Source organism: Semicossyphus pulcher, unplaced genomic scaffold, assembly GCF_022749685.1.
Source record: "Semicossyphus pulcher isolate SPU_LCO1_2020_fin unplaced genomic scaffold, fSemPul1.0.p SCAF_18, whole genome shotgun sequence".
In the NCBI taxonomy this organism is placed as follows: domain Eukaryota; kingdom Metazoa; phylum Chordata; class Actinopteri; order Labriformes; family Labridae; genus Semicossyphus; species Semicossyphus pulcher.
Window position 1 is genome coordinate 8,435,242 of NW_027211691.1, and position 20,054 is coordinate 8,455,295.

Sequence of the window (20,054 nt, forward strand, 5' to 3'; positions counted from 1 at the left end):
TTCCTGAAGGCAACATGATTGAGGAGGGTAAGAAAGCCTTCTCTGTCACCAGTCACATCATTCAGCACCCCTCTTAGCTGAGGCCACGCAAGATTCCGGTCAAAAGTCTAAACTGAAAAAAAAACAGATCTGAAACTGAAAAGCAGATCCGAAGTGAAGAAATATTTGAAACTGAAAAATAAAAGTTTGAATCTGAAAACAGAAAATCTGCAAGTGAAAAGAATTAAAACCTTGAATATCAAACTACATATAAAAGTGAATGTTTTGAATTAATTGTTGAATTTTTCAATATTCAAGTTAAAAATGTAACTTGCAGTTTTTTTTCATGTGCATTTTTATTTTTCAAATAAACAAACTTTTTGCCCCGGAGAGTGAGAGTGACCTGTAGTAAAATGCAGTAAAAATAAAGATAAATTATGCTGTCTAAATGTTTTTTATGACATTAAGTGGTAGAATTAAAGAAAAAATCCATGTTTTGTTTGAAGTGTACTTATTCGAAGTCAGCCACCAATAACAGTCTTTGTTAGATGCCAACACATGCCAAAACACGAAATATGTGGGATACGTTTAAGTAGACCCTCCAATATCAACATAATATTGCCAAGACTTTAAAACTTTGAACTTTGAACTTGAAAGAATGTTCCAATGAGTCAATGAAGTTATACCAATTATAAATGATGCAGGAGGGTATTAAGATATCAAATCTATGAAACATTGCCCATTTGAGTTTTTTTGTTTTTTTTGCTAAATAAAATATTGGCACCATCACCTTGGTAGTGCATTTCCATGAGATGTATAGGTGAATCTTAAGAGTGCAGCGATCAGTCATTTTATTGGTAACAACTGTGCATGTTCTTTACATATTGCAGCAGTTTTAATTTTTTTTTTTACCTTTGTATGAGTTTGAACTGATAGGTCACCATGATTTGTTACCATGGTATTCACCATACACATCCTACAGTCATAGTGCCAAACAGTTACTGACTTTCATTGTGTCCACATCTCCACGGCTACCTAGGGTCCAGCCGTAATGATGACCTACCTGCTGATCTCAGGTCTCTTCCTTACAAGACTAAGGAGGCCTATAGGCAAGATGACTGTCACCGAGCAACGCTACGAGGGAGAGTACCGCTACATCAACTCCCGCCTCATCACCAACAGGTTAACACACCAGCTAAAACATATAACTGTATAGCTGTTTGCTTCAAAAACGCAATAATTTTTTTTTAACCTCTCTTTAGTGAAGAGATTGCCTTCTACAATGGGAACGTGAGGGAAAAACAGACCATTTATGCCACATTTAAGAAACTGGTGAGTAAGAATTTAGCTGTATATTTGACAAGGTGAGAATATGTTTTCTGAGTTGACAAAGGGGCTACTTTAATCTTTTTCAGTAGAATGGCAAGGTCCTGGGTCATATCTGACCACAACCAGCCAATTTAATAGTTGTTCTTGGCTGGTTGTTGTTGTTAGCTTCAGTCTCGTTTTTTGTTGCACTTGTAACCGAACTCAACTGTAATGCCATGGTGTCCATGAAAAGAGTTTTGTATCAATCAATGAGAGAAAAGAGACAGCAGTGTGTTGGATATTTAACCTTTTCTTTAGCAAGGAACAGATATTAAATGGAGGGCAGATTAATTTGTCAGGATTGCCCACATTCATTCGACACAGAGGAAAAAATATTTTCCAGTTTGTCCTCATCATTTTTGTTCATAACTTCAGAATGTGAACATAATGTATTTATCTTGTCTTTCAGGTGGACCACCTGCATAACTTCATCTTTTTTCGCTTCTCCATGGGATTTGTGGACAGCATAATTGCCAAGTGTTAGTAAATATATATCTTGCCATAATTAACAATGTTCAGGTGAAATCCCTGCTGTTTTTTACTAAGTGTAAGGGATCAGAGAAACATCACTTCCCTTTATAATACTTGGTATTGATATTCATGTTAATATATCGGGAAACATAAGAAAAAGAAATCCATGAAAAAATAATTTTTCAAAATACCATTTCAGCAACAGGACTTTGTTTTTCCATGAAATTTAGAAGTAGACCTCCATAATTTGAAAATGGAGAGCAATCCTTTAAGTCTATAAAAAAATTTTATGGAACACAGGGTTCAGTGCCAACACTGCTACTTACTCCTGGTGAAAAAGAGTTTATTAGGATACCAGGGGGCTAAGTAGCCATAGCAAATTAAATTGTAGACAATGTTCTTGTTACTAAATTGAGGTCCACTTAAAAACAAGAGCTGTTATCCGTGTGTCTCTGTTCCTTGTGTTTTCACTTGTTTCTCCTTTTCAGACCTGGCTACAGTGGTGGGCTATCTGGTGGTTAGCCGTCCATTCCTAAGCCTTTCGCACCCCCGACACCTCCACAGCTCACACTCTGAGCTACTGGAGGTCAGAGAGCTCACAAAAGCACACAAACACACACAGAAAAACACACACATGGAAAGCTTCTAGTCCATCAAAATAAGACAAATCTACATTCACCTGCTTTGACACGTGGCCATTAGTGACAAATCGAAACTTAATTTGTACTGAGACAGTAATGTTGAATCAGTTTACAGTTGAAACCTAGACTTTTTAAGCTCCTCACCCTCAATCAGTGTCAAAGCATGTGCCATCCCCCTTTCATTTTTTATGCAGATGTTTATACTTCTATCTTGTTAAAATTATAGGTTCATATCTGTCAGTTTATTTATTTCTACAAATTTAGTTACGTTTGGTGATTTAATTGCAACAATAAAGAAAACATGCAATAAGCTCTGTTTTTCTTTAAGTTTAGACTTGGACAAAAAAGGTAGAGCATCAAGCCTTTGTGCCTTGTCTGTAGTTGTTCTGACAACACATTTTATAGGTGATGCCACCATAAAACGAAAAAACTGCAATATTTTCCTGGTAGAAAAAAATTGAATAAACAGTATTATTTACCTTAAAATGCTTTGAAATAATTATTTGGAGCTGATTTTACCTAACGTGATTGGACCTTTGTGGCCCGTAGGACTACTACCAGAGTGGGAGAATGCTCCTCAGAATGTCCCAGGCCCTGGGCAGAATTGTACTGGCTGGCAGAGAGATGAGCCGCCTTTCAGGGTGAGTGTCATAGAATACCACAAAAACAAATACTGTCAAGAATATTCTACATAATAACCTCAAAGGTACTACATGCTCAAAAAATATGGTGAAAATATAACATGGTAATCATCGCATATATCAATGATTTCTGTGAGAAGCACATCACATGTAGACTTACTCAGTCTGGATTACCCTCTTTCTAGATGCTTATTGCTTACTTCCACAGTTTAATTGTACTCTCTTCTTCACTTTAATTCATGTTTTAAATCACAATCAACTTTAATCTGATCACTTTGCTTTGCTTCAGAACCCCCAACACACCGGGACGTTATTAATGAAGATTGATCGTTAACGAATGACATCTGCACCTTTATAAGCTTTATAAACAGCAACAATCAATGCATTTACAATAGGGACATACGATACACAGTAGGAATGATTACATTGCGTTACAGAACTGCATATGATCGTGTGCGGACAGAGAGCGTCCTGATGTACTGTGACTCCTGTCACTGTTTCACTGCATTAGCGCATTATTAACGTGTTAACTTTGACAGCCCTAATATATATATAGATATATATAGATACACGCACCATATCCTGTTTACAATACAATAATCGAGTGATACACACTGCAAATTATAAAGGAAACAATGAAATATCCAATTGAACCCTCTTTTTTAAAGAAATCAAATCTTTATCCAAGTTTCTCGATTTGTTAATGTGTCTTTTACAGATTCACTGCTCGTATCACTGAACTGATGAAAGTCCTAAAGGAGCTGAATTCTGGCAAATATGAACGCACCATGGTCTCCCAGCAGGAGAAGGGTACATATAAATACTAACTGAAAAAAATAAGCACATAGATTAGTTCTGATTTCAGATAACAGTTAATGTGAACCCAAACACCTTTACTGATTTGGATTTATTCCATTCACCATAGAATCAGACACTGCAGCAAGACTTGTTCTCGTGCCTGGAAGTGGTCAGATTATCAACAGAGATAACATCATAAAGTAGGTCCTTTTTCCTGCAGTTGAATATGCTTGATTTCTGTTTTTCTGTTCTTTTCATTTGTCATAATTTTTTATTCTTTATTTTGCAGATTTGACCATACCCCCCTAGCAACACCTAATGGAGACATCTTGATTAGGGACCTCACATTTGAGGTAAAGCTCTAATCTTTCATTGTCTTGTCAAGAGAGGCTAAATGTCATAGACCTATTTAATGATTTAAATAAATGAATGAATCAATAAAATTAGTTGAATATTGATTGAGTTTGGACACAAGCATACCTTTGCACTTTGAGTTAAACTGAATAAGACCACAGTTACATCTCTTTCATTATATTCCTACATGTCATTGTTTCTCTGTCCTCTGAAGGTGAGGTCTGGCACCAATGTTCTTGTGTGTGGACCAAACGGCTGTGGAAAGAGCTCTCTGTTCAGAGCCCTCGGAGAGGTAAGAAACCATCAAGTCAAGTGTGGCTAAATGGCCTGTTAATCAGTTTGGTCTGTCAAGTAATGCACATATGATCTCCATAGATTTCTTTATATGTTATTCTTGTATTTTTAAGCTGTGGCCACTGTTTGGAGGACACCTGACAAAACCTGAAAGAGGGAAGCTCTTCTATGTTCCACAGGTAAAAATCCTCTGTTGGCCATATTTTCTGTTACAATAAAAACAACAAAAATGGTACATGGGAAATGGACTGCAGTTGTTTAGCGCTTTTCTGGTCTTGTGACCACTCAAAGCTGCTTTTACACTGTCACACTGTCACATTCACCCGTTCCCACACTGATGGCAGAGGATGCTACATAAAGTGCCCAACTGTCAGTCAGTCTTAACATTCATACCTGATGATAAAGCCACCAGGGACAATTTACACATGTAGACTGTGGGAGCTGGGGATCGAACCACCAACCTTTCGACCAACTCTACCACTGAGCCACAGCCGCCCCCAAAAAACTCCCTTAGCTTTGTTCCACCTCTAGCTTTTGACAGCAAGTAAGTTTAACTTCTGGATAATTTAGCTAGGCAAAACAAAATGCCTAAGAGAAAGCAAACCAGTCCTGGATTCATAAAGCCAATGTCACATTTTGAGTCAGATAACATAAGACTGAGTGACAGTTGTGAGAGTTGATTTCCATCAACATGTAGATGATGAGCTGGGAGGGTCAGCTCTTTTTCAAGGTTTACTGTGAAGCCCAGACAGATGATTCACCATCAATTCCGCAGCTTCCTCCCAAGAGTGAGCCTTGGTCAAACTTGAACATCCCTGAGCAATTTAAGTACTTTTATAGAAAATAATGTAAAAAATATTATTTTCAGACTGTTGACTGACAACTTTGTTTCCTAGGTTCACAAATGTGGAATTGTTGACATGATGACTGAGCTGATGAAAGTGTCGGTATGACACCCCTTAAGAATACTGTGCTGCAGTACCCAGGAAAAGCAGCAGCTTAGCTCCGCCTACCCTCTCTGGCAGACCAACTACTGCTGAGTGATGGAAAACACATCGCTAACTGGGTGCTTCTCGTGAATTTTTCCCGTGAATGTCGCCACAGACACCCAGTCCATAATAATACTGTAAACTTCAACTGCAAAGGCTTTCATCTGTGGGCCATTGGCTCAATCCCCATTGTGTTACCTCATTCAGCGATAAATGATGATTTACATTTTTTTTTTAATCAAATCAAATCAAATCAAATTTTATTTGTATAGCGCCAAATCATAACCAGAGTTATCTCAAGACACTTTACAAAAAGTGCAGGTCTAGACCGACTCTTTGTTATGTTATTTAAAGAGAGGCCCAACATGAATCACCATGAGTAGCACTTAGCAATATTCGGCAAGGAAAAACGTCCTTTTAACAGGCAGAAACCTCGAGCAGAACCAGACTCATGTAGAACAGCCATCTGCCTCGACTGGATGGGCCGAAAATGGGATAGAAGGAGATGCAGGATAGAGACAGGCAAAGAGAGCAACAACAACATATGTTCTTGTTACAACAACAACATATGTCCTTGTTACATGAACAGACACATACTTATGGTTACAATGCCAATAATAGTGGTAGACTAGGGTGAAGATTAGCTAAATAAATAAATTAGCGAGAGAAGCAGAGTAATGATAAAGGCTGAGGTAATCGTAATTGTAACAGTTGAAGTCAACAGGTCTACTGTTAGCATTAGCAGCAACAATAATGATACTATGGGGAAGGCTGATGTTAATGAAAATCTTTGAGATTATACCTTTAGTATATTTATACCTTGAACTCAGCTGTCTACATGTACATGTGTGTAACTGGCTGAGTATTTAACATAGTTTTGTCGTCATGCACAATGTAAATTGGAGGAATTCATGCAAAAATCTTGTTTTTGTCCAGAGACCCTACATGACTCTGGGTTCACTGAGGGACCAAGTCATTTACCCTGACACCTATGAACAACAGAAAAAGAAAGGAATCTCTGATCAGGTGAGACACAATACTCTCCACATACTTAACACCTTTACTTTCGCTTTTGACTATCTTATTACATTCCTTTTCTTGTGTCCAGGTGTTGAAGGATTACCTGGACAATGTTCAGCTGGGTCACATTCTGGAAAGGGAGGGCAGTTGGGACTCAGTTCAGGACTGGATGGATGTTCTCAGTGGAGGAGAGAAGCAGAGGATGGCTGTAAGGATCCACTTACTCTCTAACAACAATCTAGAGAAAACATGACACAACAATTATTACATGATAAAAATAAAAATAAAAACTGCCATCTATTTTCTACATTTTCTCTGATTATCCTGCTCATAGTGGTAGGTGAATATCTTAGCTTGTACCTTCACCTACAATTTTTTAGATGTGGCAGATTAACACTCATAAATCATATGGGCACAAATTGACTGTATGGTAGACTATACATAGCAGATTTCTACTTCCTATTTAGCAATAATTCTGGCATTATCAGATGATGAGCATTATCAAATGATGAGTGTATCTGTGTCTGTGTCTGTGTTTATGTATGTAGATGGCCAGACTGTTCTACCACAAGCCCCAGTTTGCCATTCTGGATGAGTGCACCAGTGCAGTGAGTGTAGATGTGGAGGATTACATCTACAGCCACTGTAGAACGGTACAACCCTACCACACATCTTACACTCAAATACAGTACATCTCTGAGATACAAGGTTTAATAGTATCAGCTGAGAGAGACATGCACATTCAAGCACATTATCTAAGTCAGTGAGCAAGAAAAAATAACTGACAAACTAAAAAAATTGCATTTCCTTGCAGAAAATGCATGGGAATGCTGAAAGCTGACATTATATTGCATAACACTGCTGAAAATGTAGAAATTGCATAACACTGCTAAAAATGTAGAAATAATATAAACAGCTGGAAGCTAAAAAAAAACTAAATGGAGGAAGAAAGATGAGAGAGACAAAGAGAGTAACAGCAACAGAGAGACAGAGAAGCGTGTGTGCATGTGTGTTAAACTGCAGTGTGTGGACGCAGTTGCTATGGTGATTGGGGTCTACAGGGGAACAGAGAAGGGGCAACAGAAGAGACATACAAGCAGTCATTAGACAGCTGAGACAGTAGATTTATGTGAAGAAAACCTGAAAATTTGCCCCCTAAAAGTGCTTATTTTAAGGTTTAAAAGTAACAGGTATCAACGGATGGTACTGTGAGCATGTAGAGAGTCTGCTGAATGTGTAGATGTGTTTTTTATGTCTGTTATGCCAGAAATGTGGGCCCCACAGTGAAATGCAAAAGTACTCCTAAGTGGTTTCCTTATGACAGTTGAAGTCAAATTTAACATTGTGGTAGTTTTATCGGTGCCTACGTTGCTTTACGCCTGGAACGTGCCAGAGCAACACACAAACAACAGTTCAGTTTGGACCTCCGAGGTTGATTACCTGCTCATTTGGATATCATTCTGTGATTTTTGTGCTTCTACGATGGCTGAGTACAGTAGTTAATTAAAAGTTATTTTTTCAAGATTTCAGTGTGTTGTTGATATGAAAATGGGAAAAAAAACGGGAGTCAGTACCGGTCTGTACATTGTGTTTTATTTTGAAATGACCGGATGCTGTATGCTGTTGTCGTGTGTGACTTCCTGTTTGGAACGATCTGCTCTGTTCAGCTTGACGCGTCCTTGAAGCAGCCTCTGTCGAAAAAAGACCCGGCGCGTATCTTCAACGGAGCAGAGTGGAGAGACGCGTGCTGTGAAATCACAAGCATTGACTTGAATAGGTGCGATCGACTCCGGAGGTCGCAGCGCACACGGAAAATGCTGGAGACAGATCTTGTGGAATTTGAGGGTTAGAGTTCATTATGCCAAAACTATTAATCTGTTTGGTTACAGTTTTTCTGTGGTAGAGAAATATATTTCCTTCATTTTGAGGGTAAACTGGTGTGTGTGGAGTAAAAATTGGGGGCTGAGGAGCAAATTGTTTGGAAGAAGTTTAGGAAGTTTAGGTCAGCATTTCAGGGGTTTACGGAAAAGGCAACAAATACAGGGGAAAAAAATTGTTATTATTACAGCATCAATGAAATGCTGTTCTCTATTGTGACAATAGAATGCTTTTATAAACCAGAGTATACAGGACAAAACCTTTGCAGATATAGACTGAACAGCTACAAGAGAGTGTGTCGACACGCCCTTTCCGGCACAATGCTATTCTCCATAACTTCTGCGACTCCTTGTCATCTCAGCTACAAATTTCACCCATCTCTTTCCAAGCAGCGCTCGAACAACGTTCCAAATTTGTCGGCGCCAAGTTTGATAAATAGACCGAATGAGTAATAGATACAATAAAGACCTAATTACTGTAACATCTTCACTGTTTACTAACTCTGTTTCCGGCACGTTTGTGACATCAGACGGTGATGCAGCAGAAAAGAGACCGTAAGCAGTATGCTCCACTGGCAATGGGAAAAGAAATAATCAACATTTATAAGCGGGTCTTCCCAGGTCTGAAAAACTACCAATTAATATCTTAGAAATGTAACAAATAAAGTTATACAAAAAAAAAACACATCAAAACACACGGAAAAATCAAAATAAAAGCATTGTGTACAAACAAGGGAAATCAGAATGCCAGATCAGGCTTTTACTTTGTCTTGTCACTTTTTCACAGTGTATTTTGGCCAAGAAACGCGCATGGCTCGCTGTAAAAATAGGCGAGCCTCCCAATCTCTAGATTTCGGAACTCTCTAACCTGTGTTCATGCATTTAAAATGAAATTGAAGACGTCATGCACATGCCACGCTTCCAGTGTGAAGTCGCCGTTATAGCAATAGGTATATTATTACTGCCGATAATACCGTGACTTGCCAGAGCTGCCGTGGACTATTAATAGTAATAGTGACTATATAGTAGTAAAATAGTTATATCTTTAGCTGTTTGCGCTACGGTAGCTTTATTCGGGAAAGCTCTGGGGGCAGCTGCTGCTGGAGGAGCTGAAATTGACAGATTAGCCACTTGCTGCTCTGGAGCTTTAGAGGAGCAATTCAAACAGCCATTGTTTTGTTAAAATGGACGATTAGCACATTAAGTGGGAGAAATGTGGTAAAAACGCAGCACCGGGCAAGCAGATTTGTTCCTCATCATGTCATAATCATGCATTTAAAGTAAACAGTGATATACCTTTAATAAACAAATCTTGTGACTCCTCAATTCACGACAATAAGTGACCAGCGAGGCTGGGAGGACTCGAGTGTGGGCGAATTGGTTGCATGCAGTGGGTTGATACGGTCTGTTGGCTTGTGGGCACATACCTGGAGCCTCCCCACATCAGAAAGCCTGTGACACCCCACCTCAATGGCGATCTGTCAGTTTCAGCTCCCCCTTACAGCGACAGCTGCCCCCCAGAACTTCTCTGAAAAATTTTTCAGAATATTACATTAAGTTTCATGTGTATAAATACATTCAATTTTAAATTATGTGATTCAATTTTAAATTTTTTATTCCGTTATTCAAGTCGTGCAATTCAAATAAAAATAATTCAAATTCAGTTTCTACTGACACATATTTCTACCCATACACTTGGTTACAACACATCTTGTTGCCAGCGCCTCACATACAGTATGTATCACCAGAGTTCTCGGCTAATGTCCTAGACCAGCAGGGGCATAAATGTGAAGGAGAAGAAGGGATATTATTTTTTTCAAAACAAATTTATTGAAAACAATAGCATAAAATACATAAACTCATTTGCAAATTAGAGAAATACAAAAAACAACTCAAATATAAGTCAAAATATTAAATGCAAAATATAAAGTGAATGGCTTAATGCAACAGAGACGGTGCCTGATAGAAAAACCATATTACAAGAGTTATTTACAGAAGTAAGTACATTTCAGTCAAGCTGCTTCAATATCAATCCTATATTATATCAGTCCTATGGGGCATAATAGCCCAGTCCTCATAGATTTAGAGTTCTTTAAAGGGAAAGAACTTAAAAGCTTTTCTGCTAGTGAAAATGCCTACTGTTCCGATCAGGGGCATGCAGACAGCCATTTACTGTAGTTAATACACTGACATTGGATAAGAACCTCGATTCATTGGATAAGAAGATCTAGACCATTCATAAACAGAAAACGTATTTAACCAAGTAGTCCACTGATACGGAGATCGGCAGTTTGGTCCCCTGCTCCCAGTCAGCATGTCGAAGTTGAATTCGAAGATATTGAACCCCAAATTGTGCCTTGCATGGCATCATCATTGGAGTGTGAATGGTTGAATGTGACATGTAGTGTTCAGTGCGATGGGTGGCCTGGGCCGACCCACTTGATCCACTGGCCCACCCTAAATGACATTAACAATGAAACACACAAGAACAGATTAGAAACATCAATTTTGGAAAAAAAGTAATAGATGGCATTTATTACGCGACTATCATGTGTGAAGTCTGGACCACCTAGTTGACCCACTTAACGCATGCTACGTAAAGCAGGTTGCTTAGTAGCAAATGATGCCAATGAAAGTAATATGAAAAATATATCTTAGACTACTACTACTACTACCTTGATCATTTTATTCTTATGGCACAAAAGGTATCTTTATATAAATACCTCAAAGAACCAAGTCGCCAGAACCCTTGAATGCCCACGACTTGCCGGTGACACCAACATCAACTTTGCCAGCAAGCATAAATCAAGCTTATGCCAGTGAGGCCTCCGCGTGGGACTCCAGCTTCATTAGCGGAAGAGAGGGTGCTGCAAATGAAGAAAATGGACTGCAATTTCAACCAGAAGAATGTCCAACTACTTCTCAAGGATGTTTGTCCACAGCCATGTTTTCTCCGGTGACCATGTTTTCTTCATCGCCCACAACTGCCACTGCTTTGCTTCCTCCAGTGGACCTTTCAGCTCCAGATAAACCTGCAACACAGCCAAAACTACAACTTTGCCTTGTCTCAATATTCGATCACAAAGTCAGGAGCTTTTCATGACACTGGTATGACAAATATGATTTTTTAGAGTACAACATAAGCAAGGATGCAGTGTTTTGTAAAATGTGTTGGCACTTCAGTAAGATTGGCGGCAGGGAAGAAAAATTCAGATGTCATGGATATAAGGACTGGAAACACATGAACACAGCTTGTTACAAACACGAAAGCAGCAGAGCTCATCAGATATCTGTACAGATATACAGTAACTACAGAGAATGCAGCAAGTGCGACCGCGGCACGATCATGCATCAGCTTGTCAGCACAGAAGGCCGACAAGGTGAGATAATGGAAAGAAATCGCAAGTATATAAAAGTTATACTTGACATTTTGCTCACGTGTGCAAAGCAAGAGATACCATTATGTGGATACAGGGAAAATGATGAGGTAAAAAATGCGGTGAATTTTATTGAGTTGTTTAAACTTTTGGAAAACATAATCCAGATATACAAAAGAGACTGGATACTATCATGACTAATGCAAAAATGCTCAGCCATAATATTCAAAATGACCTGCTGAGTGCCGCTTCCACTCTGCTGCTTCGACGCATAAAAATATAACTGCATGATTCAGAAGAAACTTACTATGCATTACTAGCTGAAGAATGTAAGGATATATTAAAAAATGAATTGGTTGCCGTCTGTTCAAGATATGTTTGCATGGGATCTGTGAAGAAAAGAGCAATCAGCAACATGTTTTGGCTTTGTTTGAGTTGGACCAAAACTTGTGTCGGATTTGGATTTGATGGAGCATCTGTTATGGCTGGACATAAGGGAGGTGTTCAAGCTATCCTCCGGAGTACATTTAAAATCTATGTAATCTGCAATCTATGTGCATTGTCACTCTCATGTTCCAAGGGGACTAGATTTTCAAGATGTAGTTTGCTCTGCAGATTGTTCCAAGTTCAGGCAGCAAAGTAGGAGAAAGCTTTTTCCCTAGCTCTGTACAAACTATTGGAACCTGGTAAGAGAGCCACCTAGTGGAACAAAGCTGAAGACTACTGGAGGTCTGTGTCAGGAGGTTACATACAGGTGCATCTAAAAAAATTAGAATATCGTGGAAAAGTTCATTAATTTCAGTAATTCAATTCAAAAAGTGAAACTCGTATATTATATAGATTCATTACACATAAAGTGAAATATATCAAGCCTTTATTTCTTTTAATAAAGGCTTATGACTGTAGAACTCCTCTCGGTGATGGCAAGGAGGAAGCAAGCAAACAAATAGACTGAAAAGTGAATTTACTCCATGACTTAAAGCAGCATGACACTCTAACATTCACTTATTTATGGTTATAAATCTTTATGCACATTTGATCAGTACTGTTTTGCACTAACTCTTGCTCATCATGTTTATATTTGCACTACCTCCATACAGCCACTACTCAATGTTGCAGTGTATAGTTGTAATTTTAATAGCCAATGTTGCAGTGTTAAGCTGTAATTTTGATAGCCTATCTGTCTATCTATCTGTTGTGTTCACTCTTTATGACGTGAAGAGAGAGGTCAGAGTCAAATTGATGCAGTCGTAACTGCTGCAGATGCGAACAAAGAAATTTATATTTCTCCTTGTACTCTTTAAAGAACTGTTCAACAAATCACAGTTTGCAACCAAAGGCCTGCAGTCCATAAATGTGTCAGTGCCAGACACAGTGGATTTGATTGAAAATCTTAATTACTGACAGACATCCGCTCAAGTCACAGCTGTAACAGTGAATTCCTAAGGATGCTTGCTATTACGAATGACATACAGTATATTGCATGGATATATGACTGCCCTCCCACTCCATAAGCTCCCAGGTCGATTTAAAGACAGTACAGTCACTTACTTACCAGGGAAAAACTACAAGGGTCAGCAGCGACAATGACTTGCGGGCTATATAAAACCAACTAATAGACTGCCAGCTTAATGAACTCAGTGCTAGGTTCCATAATGACTCGTATGATCTGATGAAGAGCCACTCTTCTGGCAACCTCTTGTAACAGTAGCTTGGCCAGCGTTTCCATATCAGCGTGACCGAGTCGGAGCTTTCAGTGTTCCTCCAGCATGATCAATCAATCAATCAAATTTTATTTGTATAGCGCCAAATCATAACCAGAGTTATCTCGAGACACTACAACAAAAAGAGCAGGTCTAGACCGACTCTTTGTTATGTTATTTAAAGAGAGGCCCAACATGAATCACCATGAGTAGCACTTAGCAATATTTGGCACATTGGCAAGGAAAAACTTCCTTTTAGCAGGCAGAAAGCTCAGGCAGAACCAGACTCATGTTGAACAGCCATCTGCCCCGACTGGATGGGCCGAAAATGGGATAGAAGGAGATGCAGGATAGAGACAGGCAAAGAGAGCAACAACAACATATGTTCTTGTTACAACAACAACATATGCCTATGTTACAACAACAACATATGTCCTTGTTACATCAACAACAACTGGTAATACATACTTATGGTTACAATGCCAATAATAGTGGTACACTAGTGTGAAAATTAGAAAAAAATAAATTAGCGCGAGAAGCAGAGTAATGACAAAGGCTGTAGTAATTGTAAGATGCAAGTCAGAGGGCACGGGGAAACTTTTAAAAGTCTTATTGATGTCATGGAGATATGCAGCAAGGAAGTCTTCCCTCATGTTTATTGCTTTTTAAAAGCACTGATCACTCTGAAATGGACATAATGAGAGAATAAAAACTGCCATAAGGAGCTCTATGCTCACCTCTTGCCTGAAACTGCTCTGTCTGTTAACATTTGAGATAGATCTTACAGCAACTCTCGACTATAATGAAATTATAAACATATTCATAAGCAAACCCCGCCGATAACTTCTGTAGGGACACATGTTAGATGAGAAAGTCTGATGAGTATTTTTAACATGAGTAAAGAAAGGAACGAAAATTATACTTTTTTTGTATTCAATACCTTGTAGCCATTTTGCATTGTTGTATTTGGGTTCTGTAATGTTATTCAAAAAAATAATACTTATGTTATTAATGTTGGCTTAAGTGACCACAAAATCCAGTGACCAGTGGTTTCAAGAAACTGATGAAACTGTTGTAGCTAATGAACTGATTTTTTTATTTTTCTGATGGATGCCTTGTCTTGATGCGTGTCTGTGTATGTTAAAGGAAGTATACTGTTTCTGTTGAGACAAACTCCTGAACGAACATCACAATGCGCCACTCTCTCTTATTAAAAGTCAATGTAGCTTGACCAGTAACGATCCCTCTCCCTCCCCACAGCAATAACATAGCCTAAGTAAAAATTCAGCCAGTCTATGTATCCAAGTGTTCTAATCACCCACAGCTCTGTTCATTTTTGTTTTAGTGAGACTACCAGACTACTGCAAACAGTATCAAATTATGAAATTATCAGGCCCAGCCAAAATCACTTCGTCCCATCCATAATTGAAATTCTGGGGCCACGCCTGCTCAGAATAATACAAAGGTGCTATATCAGGGCTTTTCATTTAACATTTACAGACAGAGAAGCCGAAGCAAACAACTGCAGTCCCTATTCGTCTTGTGAAGGGGTCACTGCATGTGTGAAAAAATTAAAATGTGTAAAATGCAGTTATACTTCAAGGATTTATGTAGAATATAAAAGCCTTTATTGTGCATGGCAAAATATACTTTTAGAATGAAAAATGAATAACTTAAACCTAAACGACAAATGGGGATGTAATCAGTAAAATTGGTAGCAAATGAGAGTGCATGAGTGAAGAAGTCTCTGGCGTGTGTTTCTACACCATACAACATAGCACCAAACACCAAACAAAGCCAAATGAGTGTCTCAGGAAGGAGAGCACCAAACAACTAAGCTCTAAAGGAATTTTTCAAAGGAGCACTGGTACACTGGGTCCAGGTGCTTCCACTATTGAGTAGTAGAGAGTCAGAGAGAGAAACAGAGAGACAGAACAGATAGGCACAGCGATAATGAAAACAATAATTATGATAAACAGACATAAGCAAATACAACTATACTCATGATTGAAATATTACTGAAAAGCAATAAAGGCTGTAACAATAACAGTAAAGAACATATCCTGAACAAAGCTAACCCCAGATTCAAACATTAAAGACCAGGGTAATGCCATCTAGGGTAGCTATATTTATTAGATAATGTATTTCTAAATCTATTTTGTTAAATCTACAGGTTGGCATCACTTTGTTCACGGTGTCCCATAGAAAGTCTCTGTGGAAGCACCACGAGGTAAGGACTTAATGCTATCTGTGTTGTGCAACTTCTCTCTTATCTTATTTTTATATATATGTATATATGTGTGTAAATATATGTATATATATATGTGTAAATATATGTATATATATATATTTGTATATATGTATATATATGTATGTATATGTGTGTGTGTGTGTGTGTGTGTGTTTGTGTGTGTGTATATATATGTATGTGTATATATGTATATGTATGTGTGTATATTTATATGTATATGTGTATGTATATATATGTATATATGTGTATGAATATATATATATGTATGTATGTATGTGTATGTATATATATATGTATATATTTGTATAAAATGACTTATTTGTATGCATTATATCATTTCACTTTCTGTTTCAGTTAGTTGTACTTTTGATTTCTTCCCTCTTCCTTACTGTTTGTATATTTTCATTTCTTTCATGTAGTATTATCTCCACATGGATGGCAGAGGGAACTACGAATTCAAACCCATCACTGAGGAAACTGTGGAGTTTGGCTCATAACTAACTGCTGACATCAGCCACAATTACATTGCTGTGATTAAACCTGTCCATTAAATTCTTTGCACTCAAGTCAGACATTATAGCTATAACTAGAAAGTATTGTTTTTCATCAAGTGTGAATCTCTTTTTTTCCTTCCTGTCCCTTTTCTTCCTTTTTTCACTTTGATGTTCTTTCATTTGTTCAGAGTAATTATATATAACATGCAATTTATATAGCCAACTTCTAAGTTTTGTTTTACACATTCAAGAGCTGTTTGAGTAAAGGTGAAAGTATACTTAATGGTTTCCATCCCTGCACATGCATTAATAGCTAACAGTAGTAACAGAGGTTAGCCTGTAGACATAATGTAAATTTAGTGTACTGTGGGGCATTATGTTCTACAATAAACCGTGTCCTGCACAGAATAATACTGAAGTATGCATGCTCAACATCATTCTTCTTAGATGTGCACTCACACAATTGATGATCTAGTCCTCTTTGTGGGTTCTCATTGAAGTTAAACTTTCCACAGCTGACAGAAATTTTTTACCAAGTACCAGTAAAAAGACACTAACAATAACCGGGGTTTGTTCTTTTTTTCAGTTTTTCCAAAGAAACTTGATTGTGTTGTCACCTCAATGTATCAAGCTTTTATGGTGTAATAACTTTTTCCAAGGATAAATTTGTTGAAATATGTCATGTCATTCCTTCCTCTTGTATCACTGTTTCTCTCGTATTTTCTGCCACTTTGATATCCCATAAAGTAAGTTAAACTGTTCTCATGGGATAAAGAGACATGAGAATTATTATAATCAGCAAAAAAGTTTGATATCTCCAGAAATAATAATAACGAGTATTTGATAACTAGCTTTAAATCAGAACTCAAGACTAAACATGACCTAATTGTGCAAATGACCCAAAATATAACAGAATCTCTGGGTTCAAGTAGCTGCAGGACTTTTTTCCGGTGGCAACTCCATATCTTCGAGCTACAGAGTAACGAAATGAATAATGATAAAACATTTAATTTATTCGTTTATTATTAATTCCAACAGTTAATTTGTTTGCTAAATATCTGTTCTTGTCCTTTTCCCCACTGTAGTGTTTGTTAGCAAAAAATTGTGGAATAAAATAAAATTTGCTCTTCACATTGAAACCTTCAGCTCCAGTCAGTTGCTTTTTTTCCCCATCTATGTATAATGGACCCCTAGTAAATTAGCTACATTGAACTCGATTTATACCTGTTGATCATGACTTTTAAAGATAACAACAAAGAGTTTTTATTGACATTATTAATGGAAATGTATGACATTCTGGTATTATTTGAAATATTTTTTTTGGTGGTAGGAGTTTTGAATTGCCCCTCTGCTATTTGTGAACACATTTATGTTCTCTCATTCTAATACACTGTAATTTTATTTTGAGTCTCAGCTTTACACACGGTTTTATGTAAAGATGGTTTTATTTCACTCTGCATTACAAAAAAAATAAACAGATATAATTAATTTTCATAAAGAGTTTTATTTTCCTTTTTGTGTGTTTCTAAGGGAGGAAGGGAGAGATAGAGTAAGTAAGGGATAATGTATAGTGAGCGGGTTGCGAAATGGAACCCCAACACAAAGCAGCAACCCTGAAGGGGTTCCCATGCAAAAACAACCTGCTCACTATACATTATGCCGCCTTTTACACGATTACACACTTACAAAATCAATTATTTGACAACAAATATTGATTTGGAAATGATATTATTCATTAAAAAATTATATTTTCATAAAAAAAATAGTCTGTACACTCACAATGAGAGCTGCATCCATAGCAACGGTTAACTCTAGCCCTCTGAAAATTTGAAAAAACAGCTATTCCATGCAGAACCTCTCATACTTAGCGAGTTCTGTCTGTGGTCGTTGCTGTTGCATTGCTCAAAGCCTGAATTGAAGCCAAAACGGCCCTTCCGGTGTTTTCAGCACATTAGCTGGCAACAGGCTTCATTCATTGCTGGTTAGAGGCAGTTCTTCTTCTCCTTTATTTCCAGCAGACGAGGCACATTGCTGCCTAGACGGTAATCACTCTGACACTTTAATTAGGCCTATATCCTGGGATATAGACCAGTGTTTTAAGAAAGCATATTAATGCCTTGGCTCTCTCTTTATCAGAAGCCCCATCTCCTAGTATTGTTCTCATAGAAAGAGCAATGAATAGCTCCCCCCTTCTCCTGCATAAAGTGGACAGTGCATCACAATGTGAAGAACAGATTCCAGGACTCCACAATGATCACAGCAGCCATCACTGTGTTTCCCCACTAGTGCCAAGACACTGGCAAGTCCACAGTGTCAGTCTCAGTCTTGTCATCTTGATGTCATCTCTACGTGTGACATGCCTACTGACTCTGTTCCCAGCACCAACTGATGGAATAATGCTGTATAATTTTCTCCCTCTGTTGTCTGCATCCAACTCCTGCTGTCATTGCCGGTTCAGCCTTTCATTGTTGATGCTACAGTCCAACAGTCCATTCTGCCAAAAGGCACCTCCATCTCCACCCTATCCCCTCCTATACTTGCCCTAGCAACTCTGTCTGCAACTTCGTTCCCCTCAACCCCAACATGTGCCGGCACCCAGGCGCGGCGCACCCAAGGGTGTTTTGGGTGATGCGACACCCGCACTTTCGATAAAACATAATTCCACCCCCCCCACTTTTTATTGATGAAAACCTATTGGTCAAGTCAGATTAACTGAATGGAAATCCAGCAAATCACAGCCGTTTGACCATCTCACCAGGCCAGCGAAGAGTTAAGAGCTGGAGCAGAGTAAAGTTATGTGGGTGCAGGAACAGACTTTGTCACTCGTTGCTGGCTGTCAAAATAGGGGTAACAGCCAGGTCCAACTCAGTAAATAGAATTTGAGGCGGTCTCCTAGGTCGCAACGTTCTTCGGGGCACTGGTTTGAGCCTCAACCGTTTTGAATGTAGCCCCGGATACAATGTTAATTATAAGCCTACTGCCAGATTGACACTTTCACTCCCAACCTTTCACTCTGCTGCTTTCTCTCTCTTACTTGCTTGACAACTGCTCGATCACTAACTACGCTCTTCCCAACACAAGTTACAACGAGAGAAAAGCAGACATGTCCGAGCTTTCAGGTCCAGGTTTAAAAACTCAAAACTCAATCTGTTAACAGAGGGGATGGTAAGAAGTTGGTCTCTGTAATAGGCTTCCTTCTTAATTAGGGCCCGAGCACCGACAACCCTAACCCTAACCCTTAATTATTGTTGTTTTTTGTTTTGATGAACATATTGGCCCATTGTACCTTCTGTTTTTTTGACCACAACATTTTATGTGATGCAGACAGACAGACAGACAGACAGACAGACAGACAGACAGACAGACAGACAGCATGTAATAGACTAAGAACCGTAAGGTGGAACCCATTGTGCAAAATGTGGCAGTGCTCTCCACGCTGGTCCTGCACTGTTGTCAGTGACGGGCTCTAAGACAGGGTGTAGGGTCCATCCTACATACGTCATACGTCCTACCATACGTCACTGATCACGGCGGGAAGCAAGGACTCCTTCACCTATTGCCAGCTCCCTGTGCACACAGGTGTGTGGAAATGAGATTAGTGGATGCTCATGTGCAAAGATCTGCCTTGTGTATGCCTACCCAGAGGGTCAGCATGATAAGAGACTCTTATGCCATTCTAGATGATCAAAGTAATAAGTCTCTGGCCAAATCTTCCTTCTTTGACATCTTTGGTATCAACAAAACATCCTCCCCATACATTCTCAAGACTTGTGCAGGGGTGTCAGAGATGACTGGGA

General features: G+C 38.5%; 1 protein-coding gene across 1 annotated transcript in view; it reads left to right on the forward strand.

Moving 5' to 3' along the window:
• abcd3a (ATP-binding cassette, sub-family D (ALD), member 3a) overlaps window positions 1-17,755 on the forward strand; it is a 45,588-nt gene extending 27,833 nt beyond the window's left edge. The window contains exons 9-23 of the mRNA XM_069667440.1: window positions 1,019-1,161; window positions 1,242-1,311; window positions 1,757-1,826; window positions 2,307-2,404; window positions 3,009-3,100; window positions 3,819-3,910; window positions 4,026-4,098; window positions 4,188-4,251; window positions 4,467-4,544; window positions 4,660-4,725; window positions 6,472-6,561; window positions 6,644-6,763; window positions 7,104-7,208; window positions 15,686-15,742; window positions 16,183-17,755. Of these exons, the coding sequence (XP_069523541.1) occupies window positions 1,019-1,161; window positions 1,242-1,311; window positions 1,757-1,826; window positions 2,307-2,404; window positions 3,009-3,100; window positions 3,819-3,910; window positions 4,026-4,098; window positions 4,188-4,251; window positions 4,467-4,544; window positions 4,660-4,725; window positions 6,472-6,561; window positions 6,644-6,763; window positions 7,104-7,208; window positions 15,686-15,742; window positions 16,183-16,260 (1,296 nt within the window). The 3' untranslated portion in view covers window positions 16,261-17,755. The remainder of the gene's footprint in view (window positions 1-1,018; window positions 1,162-1,241; window positions 1,312-1,756; window positions 1,827-2,306; window positions 2,405-3,008; window positions 3,101-3,818; window positions 3,911-4,025; window positions 4,099-4,187; window positions 4,252-4,466; window positions 4,545-4,659; window positions 4,726-6,471; window positions 6,562-6,643; window positions 6,764-7,103; window positions 7,209-15,685; window positions 15,743-16,182) is intronic.
• The last annotated feature ends 2,299 nt before the right edge of the window (window positions 17,756-20,054 follow it).